Below are 13,418 nucleotides of genomic sequence, written 5' to 3'. Positions count from 1 at the left end.
AACATACAGAAATTAGAAAGTGTGTAAAGAAGATCAGTTCGGTTTTTATCGAACAATTACCAACAAACCAGGAGTGTAACATGAATGCTAAAAACTCTACAGTGGCAACCACTAGCCGAGAGGAGGGCCAACTGTAAAGCAGTAATGATACACAGGATAGTAAATGGCCTCGTAGCAATACCAACGCTTGAGCTACACACTACATCATCCGTAGCAAGAGGACACACAATACGATTTCTCGTACCGTATGCCAGAACTTCAACATATAGGAATTCCTTCTTTCCAGACAACATACGGATATGAAACAGCCTCCCACAACCTTTGGTGGACATTACCTCAGTAGATGCTTTCAAACATTGGGTACTGAGCTGCAGTATCCCTTAATCGCACCATCAACTTTTAACTTGCACCTTTTTGTCACACCCATCATTGGCAATAGTGCGATAATACTAAATAAGAGGACTGCACTGTATTTGAAGAAGAATAAGAAGAAACACCCATCATTTTATACTAGTAAACGAAGAATTATGTAACACATCGACAAGAACATAATACATGTTCGAAAATGAGGGGCAATTTTCATAGTCAACTGGTCCGCGGGTACGGTCTATACCTGCGGACCAGTTGACTATGAAAATTGCCCCTCGTTTTCGAACATGTATTATGTTCTTGTCGATGTGTTACAGAAGTCTTCGTTTACTAGTATAAAATGATTCATCTATTTTGTGTGTGATTTTGACATGGACAACAGGTTGAAGAAAGCTAGAGGCCATTTAGCAGGTTAAGAAAAATATGGAGATCATCGGTACTGTCATTTAAAACAAAGGTCAGCTTAGTCCCATCAGTCTTACTGTGATGAGAAACCTGGAAAACACCTGAACAAGACAAGAAGAAATTGAACACCTTCCAAAACAGATGTCTAAGACAGACAGATAAAATAAGATTTCCTGATACTATATCAAACGAAAACCTCCACATAGACGCTCGAACAAAGAAGCTAAATGATGATATAATAGAACAGCGTTGGAGATGGATTGGCCATGTACTAAGGATGGATACCAACAGAATATGCTCAGTTGCACTGACATGGAAACCAGAGGGAAAAAGGAAAGTTGGACGTCCCAAAACCACCTGCAGATGGACTGTAGAGACTGAAAGAACATCACTTGGGTGGAACAGCTGGGCTACAGCAAGAACAACAGCTAAAGACCGTGTAAATGGAAAAAAAAATGTATCAGGGCCTTAAATGCCGACCGGCATGACGAGGATAGGTGAGGTGATTGTGTAAGGGAGAGGGGAATATTGTTGTCATGTTTTCTACTTTAAAACAAAAACCCTTTCTTACATTACACACAAGAACAACGAATTCTTTATGAAACTTCTCTTCTTGATTACATTATTTATATTGGTTCAAGAAATTTGTCTGAAATCAAACATTCATACTCCAAGTTAGAAAACATCTGATGCAGGCCACTCCTCCTTAGTATAATTGAGTTTTAATATGTAAATACTGTGTGCTAGGGTCATACATAGTTTATTATTTACTTATGATCACGTCTTTACATTGTTAACCAAATGTTTATTCCTTTAAACATAAGTAACTCATCATATCCAAATATAAAATTGAGGATCATATATAAATAATTATGAACAGGTATACATGTAAACACTTTAATACTTATAGCTAGGTATTGAAAAAGCAAGGTTACAAAGTTCTTTCATAAAATAATATATAGAGTCTGCAAATTCATATTTCAAAACGTTATCAAATATATCCAACAGCTAAATGGCCATTTAAGGAAATATCCTATTTAATTATTTTAATGATATTAAACCTATTGGTCTTATGAATATATATATTTAAATAAAATATCTTCGAAATTTCGAGTTATTTCGACTTTGAAAAGATATTTAAATTTTCGCACTCATGCTAATAAAACACCGAGACTAAACATATTATCATGATGCAAATAAGATTCATACCTTTCAAAATAATAACCCACTGTGAGGAAAAGAAAAGATGTCCACAGTTAAGTGAATAGAGAGAAAAACCAGTTATTCAAATAGTGTCCCGTCTTTAACCCCTACAGCTTCAAAATAACGGGTAATTTCCTCCGGGGACATTGACCGGCATTTTCCCGGTGATAATCGTGCTCGTAATACCCGGGGTAAAGTATTATACATTTTGTAAGGCGATTTATATTTATGCAACCAAGTACTAGTTATGTGGATTAAAATCGTATAAACTGATAGTGAAACATTTACAAAAATTCACCAACTGTAACACCTATTCAAACTTTTGAAGAAGATACGTTAAATTATAATATACTAGTTTAACCTCTCTACATCTAGGAAGAAGTTTTAAGTGTCCAAAACATAAAGATTTTTTTTTCAAAACAATTCCTAGCAGAAGAAAAAGAGGTAAGTAAATTATAATGTATGTAGTACCGATGATAAATACTCCCTATCCCAATCAAATTATTTTTAAAAATGTTTGAAGTTGCAACTTATTAGGGAGCTACCATTTGATTTTTAGGGGGGGGGGGGGGGGGAGCTAGGATGAACAATTTTGTCCTGCATTTTTTTTAGTCGTAATCTCTTTCCTGCCTTTTTATTTTTCACTCTATCCGGTCCTGCTTTTTTTTTTTTAGTTTATCCTGACTTTTTTTACATAAATTGTCATCCTGACTTTTTTTTTTGCGAGTGTCTCATCCTGCCTTTTTTTTTACTCAAAACTCCTGTCCTGCCTATTTTTTTCAAATTTCATCCTAGCCCCCCCTCCCCACATAAATATCAAATGGTAGCTCCCTTAGTTCAAAGCGTAAGTTATTTTAAGAAAACAAACGGAAAAACTAGTACCAATATATAGGATAATTAATACGACAAAATAGTAAAACTCTGCATTTTTTCAAAATAATGTTATAAATCATATTGCTACATTATACATTAGCAGTATAATCGGAAGGTATATGATTTTTATACTCTAGTGCATTTTTGATGTCAGTGTGACCTTACAAAAAAGTAGAAGATATTAACAAGCTGTCTACGTTTCCCTCTGAAAAAAATACATATTTACCTTGATATAACAATAGATGTATATTATGTAATATTTTCAGAGAAAAATGTTTGTTGCAACGAACAATAATGAACACAAATAGTCGAAGAAAAACAAGCCAATTATCTGTTCAGAAGAGAAACTAATAAGTCAAACATTGGTTTACAAACAATAGATTGTGAAATAATAGCATAAAAAAACGTAATGAAACATGCAAGCGCAATATAGTTGCACTGAGATGTAAAACAGTTCAGTCTCATAAATGACAGCCGTTGTATTGAACATCGGGCACAAGTTTAATTGACAGCTTCCGTAAAAAAAATGTTCTCTTAAACAAGAATTTTGGTCAACCTTCCGAAGTCACTGCATTTGTCGACCAACAATCAATGATATAAAAGTGGTAGATGTATAATGTAACAATAATTAATAGAAGATGAAAACGTTGATTTATTCTCAAAACACTATAAAAAGGAATATTGTTAAGCAACACGAAACCCTTCTAAAACTGGGGTACTAGTATTTCTAAGGTAGACATAGCCTGCTCCACTATTGGTACCCATCGTGTTGCTCTTAGCAAGTATAGTTTTATCATCCCTTTTTTGTGACATCACTGAATGTGGCTAATCTGTATAACGTATATCAATCTTTCAAGTTCGTTACATGGAATACCAATGATAACCATGTCCTATACCTGATAATTATGTTTTAAAAGTTATTCAGGAATTCAAATTTATAATTTGTGCATGCTTTCAGAATGGCAATGTCTCAATAGTCCTATAAAATATGCTATTCGAGATACTAATCTGTCTTTGTAGTTTGGTATATAACATCATAGCAACAACGCAGAATGATTACTTTGGTATTTAGGTTAAGTGTGAAATGCCAACACAGTGGTCGTTTTATGAACTTTTTAATAGTATTGCATTTTGATTTAAAATTTCAGTATTCTTATGACATTCTTTTAAGCAATTACAAAATATTAGATCATACATGCAAAGTATGTTTGTAATTCTGATATTTATATTAATCCTCCATATAAATTATCACAACTATAACGGAATCAACACTTTAAGTTTATTGATGTAAGAATTTGATATAAAGTAAAATTTTGTTGAGTTTCTGTACTTTAACGTTTCATTACTTTAGATATTAAACATTACCATCAGTGTACGACAAAAGTACAACAAATATGTAATTACTCAATGTGACAACAGGTACACTATATATACTGTTGAAGAAGTTTAAATACTGTCAAGATGTTTATTGTTCTCAAATAAATTTATTTTCAGAATGTCATTTCACTATTTTTCATATTCAATAAAACAAATATTTCAATGACATTCGTACCAGTGTTGAACTTAGTGACCTGGAATAGTGAAAGGCAACTTGTTGAAAAACTCAGACCGTATCAGAGTTGGTCTTATTTAAGTCGGCATAACTTGGTATTAGTTTCAGCAATACGTTATACTATGGATAATTCTCTAAACAAAGCAAAGTTCTTTTATTTGCGACATAAAAGTGCCCGTAAATACACTGATTCTACGTATGCACTAACTGATTCCGAAAATTCTTACACCTTTTCTGATTCTTGCAAAAACTCACATTTAGTATCGATTCTGTGCTGAAGATTATTTCACAGAATTTGAAAGATATTTGCCCATACTGAATACAAAAAGTAACTTTGTCTGCTTATCACCAGAATCCCAACAACGATAGGATTATATTCCGAACCATCTCTGACTTGCAATGGAGCAAATGTGAACTCGCTTATTAAATAGAAATATGTCGTTTATACCCATAGAATAAAATTCACAGCTATAAAGAACGATTATCTTCCACATTCGGCGTGTGAAGAAAAACTTATTTTATTCTATATATATTTATATAGTTTAAGTAAAACATGTCAACTAAAATCTCAGTTTTGACTTTTGCCAACGGTTACAAAAATGTGTTTGTCTTATATGTTAACCTGAGTAAATATTTATATTACGAATCTATTTACCAAGTGCATTAATAACCAATTTCTCGTTTGAATTGTTTCTCATGTTGTCATGTCGGAGCCTTGAATAGTTGACATTACAAATGGGTGTTTATGTGAGCCAAAATTTGTTCCTGTGAAAAAAGTTCCAGTGGAACTAATTTCACATGAAATATGTTCTGGACGAACTTTTTTCACAGCATATTTCTATATAATTTGTTCCATCTATATGAAATAAGTTCCACACTTTACCTGGTGAAATAAGTTCTGGTTTGGTGACATTTGTTCCTTACCATGTGAAATAAGTTCCTTGTTTGTAAGATTTGTTCCTTACCTGGTGAAATAAGTTCTGGATTTGTGAGATTTGTTCCTCACCTGGTGAAATAAGTTCCTTGTCTGTGAAATATGTTCCACTGGTTAAACAAGTTATCTTAATATTTACTGAGCACTTGTCATCAGTGAGTTTAAAGCCATTATAAAAAAACATGTATTATACGATTCTCATATTGATAATGTAATATAAAAAGTGTAATCATCGTATTTTGATCATGTGGAGTAAAGCAAAAGTTTAATAACATACTCAATTAATAATATTAAAAATGACACTTATGAACCCGGAAAGAGTAGAATAAGAAATAATAATAAAATTAAGTCATTCCGCAAAAAGTATAGTTAAAGATGAACATTTGTACTTTTTTTTTAAAACGGCAAAGTGGCTGATCAATTATATTAAAATAGATAGAGAAACAAAAGACACTCTTTTAAAACTGTGCAATGCCTATAGCTAAGTACGTGTATGATTAGAACACCCATGACCGTGACAAGGAAACAAGGATCGAGGTCGAACCACATAAACGAAAGAAAATAGATACAAATTATGATGCATTAGTATCGCTTTTAATTCTCATCTCCATCATACATTCATGCCTTTAATTGCAAATGTAATGCAAGCATAGTACTAATTTTCTGTGAAATAAGTTCGAACAGAACATTTTCATTGATTTCTATAAAATACCTTCGTTCAAAACTATTATCACAGGATCTTATTTCGCTTTTTTTTTAAATTTCAATATCAGAACAAAACTCATGGTGCTGTGATTTTTGTTCCGGAACTTATTTCACTTTTGGTTAAAAAATTAGTTCCGGAACAAATTTTATAGTGCAGGAACATATTTTCTGTGACATAAGTTCCGGTGGAACATATTTCCTATGAAATTTGTTCCGGCGGAACAAATGTCACGCCGGAACAAATTTTTTGTTACATTTACTCATTGTTGAAACCTGTGCGATTACCAATAGATGCTTGCATACCGTGTCATTTGGACTCTGAAGGAGTTTTGTCTCATTGGCAATTATACCACATCTCCTTATTTAATATTCAGTTCTATCGATAATTATGTTTTATTTTAAATTTTGTAACCATCACTGAATATGTCAAAATAAGGTGACCAGAATCAAATTGAATTACTTCCCTTACTCCAATTTTTTTTAAACAGCATAGGACCATTTACCAAAGGTTCACCTGTACCTTATTTTAATGACGATAATAATTTCGCTTTGATGAGGCCAGCAAGAGAAAAAAAATCATATACACTCCGTATGGAACAAAATTAAAAATAAAATAGAAGATAAGAAAAGACAACTTTTTTCTCATATTCAATGGATATTGTTGGTATACTATTCGTTGTGGAAAGACTTGTATTTCAACTCCTTTCTCAAGTATTTTGCCTCTTTCGTCAACCAGTGAGACTGAAATTTATTGTGTTGTATTTGAGAGTTTGTGTATACCTTAACAAATATCACGACAAATCCAAGGATATGATAATTGCGCAAACAAATAACATTTTAAAAACAATTCCAATACCCATTTCTTTAAAACTAACGTAACGGTTTCTTGTACAAAATGTGAATAAATAAATGAAGCAACTTCATTTTAAACATATTCAGTTCTTGTCCGAAGAGTAGCCTATCATAGAAATAAGTGCCTCTCACAAACAAACATTCTTAAGCTATACATTGGTAGGTTCATATTGGGTTTAGGATTTCCCTTTTTGAATTTTCCTCGGAGTTCAGTATTTTTGTGTTTTTACTTTTTAGGAGGTTTGGTCCACTTTCAGTTGCATTTGAACTGAAAAACTCGAGGAACGCACTAGAATCCTCCATTTAGAAAATTTCTGTAACAGCCCTAAACAACAATGTATTATATATAGTTCTGATATCATCTTTCTTAAGTTAAATACAAAGATATTTGAGGGGATTTTTAAAACACATCCATGATTGTAAATACCTAGCTGGGTATTTGGTCGGAATGTAATTCTACACTGTCAATTATTGACATTTAATGATCAATTTTCAACTTGTTAAACAATCGAAAGATACAGTATCTTTATAAGTACTGATTAAATATTTGTGACTTGTAAATCATACAATCATTACTATGTCCATAACACTATTCATATCAATTGCTTCTATTACCATACAAAAGACAGGTATTTACATTCAACGAAGAACAGCCGCAGTCTTTGTTATCCTTAATTTGGTTACACCCAAATCTTCAAATTTAAAAAAAATGTTAATCTTAGTATAATAAATATTTTAATCGTGTTAAACAATTTCCACCGTTGCTATTATGAACAGTAATTAAACATGAAAATAACACTTATAATGGGAGATCAAGATGCTGACCATCTTGGCTTTTATAAGTATTTTAACACAACGATCGTCACATTAAGCTTGATAATATTCAATTTAATTTGGCAAACAAAGGTTTCAAGATGATGTGTTAGTTTCATAGTAAAAAAAACCTCAGACCCTATGTGCTGCTGTCTCATTGATATTCATTAAAAATCAGACGAAGAATCTTAAATCAGACAATCAGTATCCCAGAAAGAACATGCACTTTTGAAAGTGAATCTGTATTGCAATAATTATTATTGTATACAAGAATGTGTTTTTAAAACAAAAAGTGGCCACAAACAACGAAGATTTTAAGTAGCTAAGTTATGGTCTATTAACTGTCCAAGAATAAGCAGCAATATACTGTATCAATCTGAAGTCAGTTCCATGATAACCAAACAAATTTGCTCTAAGTTTATTTTTTTTCTTGCTTTTATTTCGATAAATCTGGTCTGTCAATTTGGATTTTTTTTGGATAAAAAGGGGTTTCCTCAACCTGAATAACTTCGCTTTCGGTTTTATTCTCGATGAAAACAAGAATATCTACCCCGTCTTTTACAGGAAAAAAACTAACGCTTATTTTTGAAGAGGATTAAATAGAAAAAATGAAAAGAAACTGTATTGGTATTTTATAATTTTTTGTCTCGGACAGTTTCTGTGTATGTACATGTAATCTAATGAAAATGAAGTTCTCATGACTTATTTTAAATCAAAACTATCTTGAGTACACAATATTTTTAAATAACACTACGAGGTGCAACTATACAGATAAAAAAGTTAAATAAACTACACAGACTAGAAGAAGTAATAATCTGCATTATTTACAACCCTGTACTTGACACAGCACAAGAAGTCATCGAGAATAATACTCAACCTGATAAAACGACAGTCTATGTCACTGTTTATTACATGACATTGCATTTTTTATGTTTTGACAAGTTTATATCTCTACCCTTAAAACTGTGGCATTGCAAAACCCAACAGATTTCAAAAGAATATGAGAATGGTCACCTTGTTTGACAGTACTTCATACCCATCACTTACTGATACTTAAATAAACGTACCCACCCTTCAAAAGTGATGCTAGTTTCTTGAACTTTGGTACTATAAAGAGAGCCACGATACTATGTTTGTCTCGGAGATTTTAATCTTTAATGTACAGTACAAAAATATTAGGGGTTGTTTTGATATTAAGAAAACTATTTTCAGTTATAATTTGTTTAACCCAATGGTTTATCCTTATTGTTCTCAGTCAACCGTTCACTATATGCTTCTTGTCTGTTTTTTTTTTATTTATTATTAAAATGATAATATTGTATTATTTGTCACGGATATCTTTTTGACTGTCAATTCAATACTTTAATCTAAAAAAAAAAACAGGTAAAGAGAAGGTCATGCAAAAGTATTTTTTTTTAAATTGCTCAAGACGTCAGTGTTGTTCTTTTGCTGTCAAAGACGTTAGGGTTGTCCTTTTTGCTCTTCAAGACGTCAGGGTAGTTTTATAGCAGTCGAAGACGTCAGGATTGTTCTTTTGGTTTCCAAGACGTCAGGGTTGTCCTTTTTGCTGTCCAAAATGTCAGGGTTGTCCTTTTTGCTGTCCAAAACGTCAGGGTTGCCGTTTTTGCTCTTCAATACACCAGGGTTGTCCTTTTTGCTGTCCAAGACGTCAAGGTTGTCCTTTTTGCTGTCTGAGACGTCAGGATTGTCTTTTTTGCTGTCCAAGACGTCAGGGTTGTCTTATTTGCTGTCCAAGACGCCAGGGTTGTCCTTTTTTGCTGTCCAAGACGTCAGGGTTGTCCTTTTTGCTGTCCAAGACATCAGGGTTGTCCTTTTTTGCTGTCCAAGATGTCAAAGTTTTCTTTTTTGCTGTCCAAGACGTCAGGGTTGTCCTTTTTTGCTGTCCAAGACGTCAGGGTTGTCCTTTTTGCTGTCCAAGACGTCAGGGTTATCCTTTTTTGCTGTCCAAGACGTCAGGATTGTCCTTTTTTGCTGTTCAAGACGTCAGGGTTGTCAGGTTGTCCTTTTTTCTGTCCAAGACGTTAGGGTTGTGTTTGATTTTGCTGCACAGAACGTCAGTGTTTTGATGGTGTTCTGCCGTTGAAGATGGCATGGTTGTCTTTTTTAATGTCTTTAAACTCTACTATATTTGTTATGATTGTCTTGCTATGTCCAAGATTCTATATTTGTCTAGTTTGTGTTTTTTATGTCCAAAATTCTGCCATATTGTCAGGATTTATTAAAATATAGGATGTACGAGATTGGCTTATTTAAACATTTTGCAGGAAATTTCTAACACATCATAAACTATCGATTCTTGTTAGTCAGGCATAGAATGTATCTTTTCTGATGAAGGCAAACAAGACCCAGCAAAACGCATCGGACGCATGAAATTTATTACGTGTTGTTTTCCCTTTTTTATCATTTTTCAAAAGAACCAAAAACAGGTGAATTTGTCCTAAGTCACTGTTTTAGAAATCAAGATCAATTTGAGCATATTATATACTTGATGATAGATAATATTTTCATTCATGAATTTACACGAAACTAGAAATTATGTTTTAATGAATATGTGTAATATTAAATGTCATTGACTATATAACAGTCCTATATAACTAAAACTAACATTACCTAATATTTCTGTAGCTCAATATTTTAATTCATATTTTAAAAGGTTGTTTAATAGTATATCGACGAAAGACGACCTCTTTCTTTACCTTGCGCTATCTTAATAAGACACGATTTTAAAAGAAATACAATATTTTTGTAGTTATCTGCAAGTTTTTGTCATGTTTTACCTAATCACCACAAAGATTAAAAAGTAAAACTATTTTTTTCCTAAGTCATTACATTTATCTGGTTACTGTGCACTTGAACATGAAGTGACATACATACAGAAGTACTCAGATTTTAAGTCAATACTTCTAATTTACATAAAACCTCACACAATAATTCATTCTAATTCCCTACCCAAAACATTACTGACTAATGAATGCTTGAAAAAAGTTAACGATACATTTATTCAATTGATTATGACGGAATTTGAGCTTAAATATTTGCTGTGCAAATTTACCAATAGGATTATAAAACAAGTTGGTATGCTTTTGATTTACAGTTCTTGGGATTTATAATTGTTTTATGTTGTAAGTCCGGTGCTTTTTATTTCAACGAAACGTGATAATCTTGAAATATCAGTCTTATTACAAAAGATTTAAATGATCTTACCGTTACATTTTTTTTTGCAAGAACAGTTATAATACCTAATATCGTTTACCATAGCATAGGGTTGAGTCACTTGCTTCCAAATCCGACTAAAACTATTTGAAAAACCCCAAAACGCGCCGTTGCATAAATTGCAAAGTGTTCGATTGATAAAATATAAACAAAACACATAAGGAATAACTAACTAACGGATAGAAAAGCAAGCGCAATATTAACCATTATCTTTTTTCTGGAACTTGAAACAAGAAAATCATACGGAAGTGTTCAAATAAAAAAAAATGTTTTTATTTATGATTACTTTCAATTATTAAATCGTCGATTGTGGTGTTCTATTTCACCATGTTTGCATACAACAGTTACATCTGGGTTTTTAATGAACTAAGGAAACAACTACCAAAGTTGAAAAAAATTGCTACCGTCAATTATGAATTTGACGTTCGCAAATGCAGTGTTACATGCGGCGCAGAGCGGAGCGTGTTAAACGAATATTTGCGATCGACAAATCCAAATACTACTATAGAAGATTGCATCTCTTCAAATACAGAACTGTTAAACACATTATGTTGCAATACTCTTTAGATGTGTTATATTAAATCAAGCACCATTAATGTCTCGTTAACGTCGACTGTGATTGCGCTTCGTTGCCCGGCAATGAATCTGCTTCGTCAACGGTGGACCTGATGGTCGACGCCACCACTCAACGTGACATACCTGATGGTCGACCGTCATCCAATCAACGTGACAGACCTGATGGTCGACCGTCATCCACTCAACGTGACAGACCTGATGGTCGACCGCCATCCACTCAACGTGACAGACCTGATGGTCGACCGTCATCCACTCAACGTGACAGACCTGATGGTCGACCGTCATCCACTCAACGTGACAGACCTGATGGTCGACCGTCATCCACTCAACGTGACAGACCTGATGGTCGACCGTCATCCACTCAACGTGACAGACCTGATGGTCGACCGTCATCCACTCAACGTGACAGACCTGATGGTCGACAGTCATCCACTCAACGTGACAGACCTGATGGTCGACCGTCATCCAATCAACGTGACATACCTGATGGTCGACTGTCATCCAATCAACGTGACATGAATTCAATTCCGGTTCTCTGCTTTATTTACCGACACATCTTTAAAAAATATAATGAACCTTCACCCTAACCAAAAATAGAAGTTCAACATTACAACATTTTACACGTTCTTGTCCTTTTTGCTTTAACTGAAATTTCTACAGAGCAGGAATTTCACTAAGTACTTTTGATCATCTGCATATGATCGCATGTAAGTAATTTACGAAAAACTCGAAAAACAAATCACAAACCAATTACACAATAATGAATATTATAATTTTCTTTAGCAAATAGACATAGCATAAATGATGCACATATAATGATATTGCATCCTTCATTTTTTACACATTCATTGAAAAAGTAAACAAATTCTAGAGTACTTGTACGAATTAACAACGTTATTGCACAGATCAAAAGCCAAAATTACGATCAAATATTCGACTGACGTATTCTCGTTAGGATTTATACCTGTATTGATCGGAATTGACTATTAACGTTGTATGATATCTGAAGATTTTGGTCATTATTATCTGCCATATAGATAATAAAATAAATTGAATAATATTTATTGCACTACCATTTTGGTTTGTGAACGAGAATAAGAAAAAAGAGTTTAGTGTAGTGCACTTTATAGTTTAAAACAAGGATTTAATTTTAGTAAGTGATGCTGGTGTTGATTTGGGGAACTTGTATAGTCCCTGTTAAATTTCGTTATACTTTTTCTCAACTCAGAGCGATAAAGAGCTCTGTATTTTCAGTGTAGATACTAAAAGATGCCCGCGAAATCGCGATACAATTGGACAAGTTTAGGAAGTTAAGCTGATTTTAGTCATTTCATTTTTACAAAATGGTTTTGTATTTGTTTTCTTTCTCGATTGAAGCTATTCATTCATCTATTTCTATTGCGTGGATATTTCTAAAAATATATATTTTACTAGTCGGAATTGAAAAAACTATTGAATCATTTCACATATCAATGCTTTAACACGTTTCTATAAGGTTAGCTGTGGTAAAGACATATGGCTATCTGCATTCATTCCGTCTAGTATAGTAAAACAATGCTGAAAACGTGTTTTTGGCTGTTTACGTTGTAAAAATAACAACCACGTCCTGTTAGAAATTTTGGGATATTTAAGGATGAATTCAACGATAAAAAGCGAGTATTGACCCTTAATTCATTAACTCACCCAATATGCCATTTACTTTCAGTTTACCAAAAAAAATGCATACGCTTCACTCCGGGGTCTCTTACTTTTAGATCATCTTCTTCTCTTTGCGATTGCCCTTGACATAAAGCAACCTACAAGCATTAGATATTCAACTATACTTTTGACCTTTAATTCATTTTGCATGTATGATTTGAATCTTTCGATTTCCTAGTTGTATATGCTTAACGGAATTTGTTT

General features: G+C 33.0%; 1 protein-coding gene across 1 annotated transcript; it reads left to right on the top strand.

The window, feature by feature from the left end:
- The first annotated feature begins 11,608 nt into the window (after positions 1–11,608).
- Positions 11,609–12,103, top strand: LOC134697666 (serine-rich 25 kDa antigen protein-like). The gene has a single exon (XM_063559949.1). It carries the CDS (start codon positions 11,609–11,611, stop codon positions 12,101–12,103), a length of 495 nt encoding a protein of 164 aa, XP_063416019.1.
- The last annotated feature ends 1,315 nt before the right edge of the window (positions 12,104–13,418 follow it).

Source organism: Mytilus trossulus, chromosome 14, assembly GCF_036588685.1.
Source record: "Mytilus trossulus isolate FHL-02 chromosome 14, PNRI_Mtr1.1.1.hap1, whole genome shotgun sequence".
NCBI classification, from domain to species: Eukaryota; Metazoa; Mollusca; class Bivalvia; order Mytilida; family Mytilidae; genus Mytilus; species Mytilus trossulus.
Note: the sequence above shows the minus strand (reverse complement) of the source record. Positions and strands in the feature narration are given on the sequence as shown.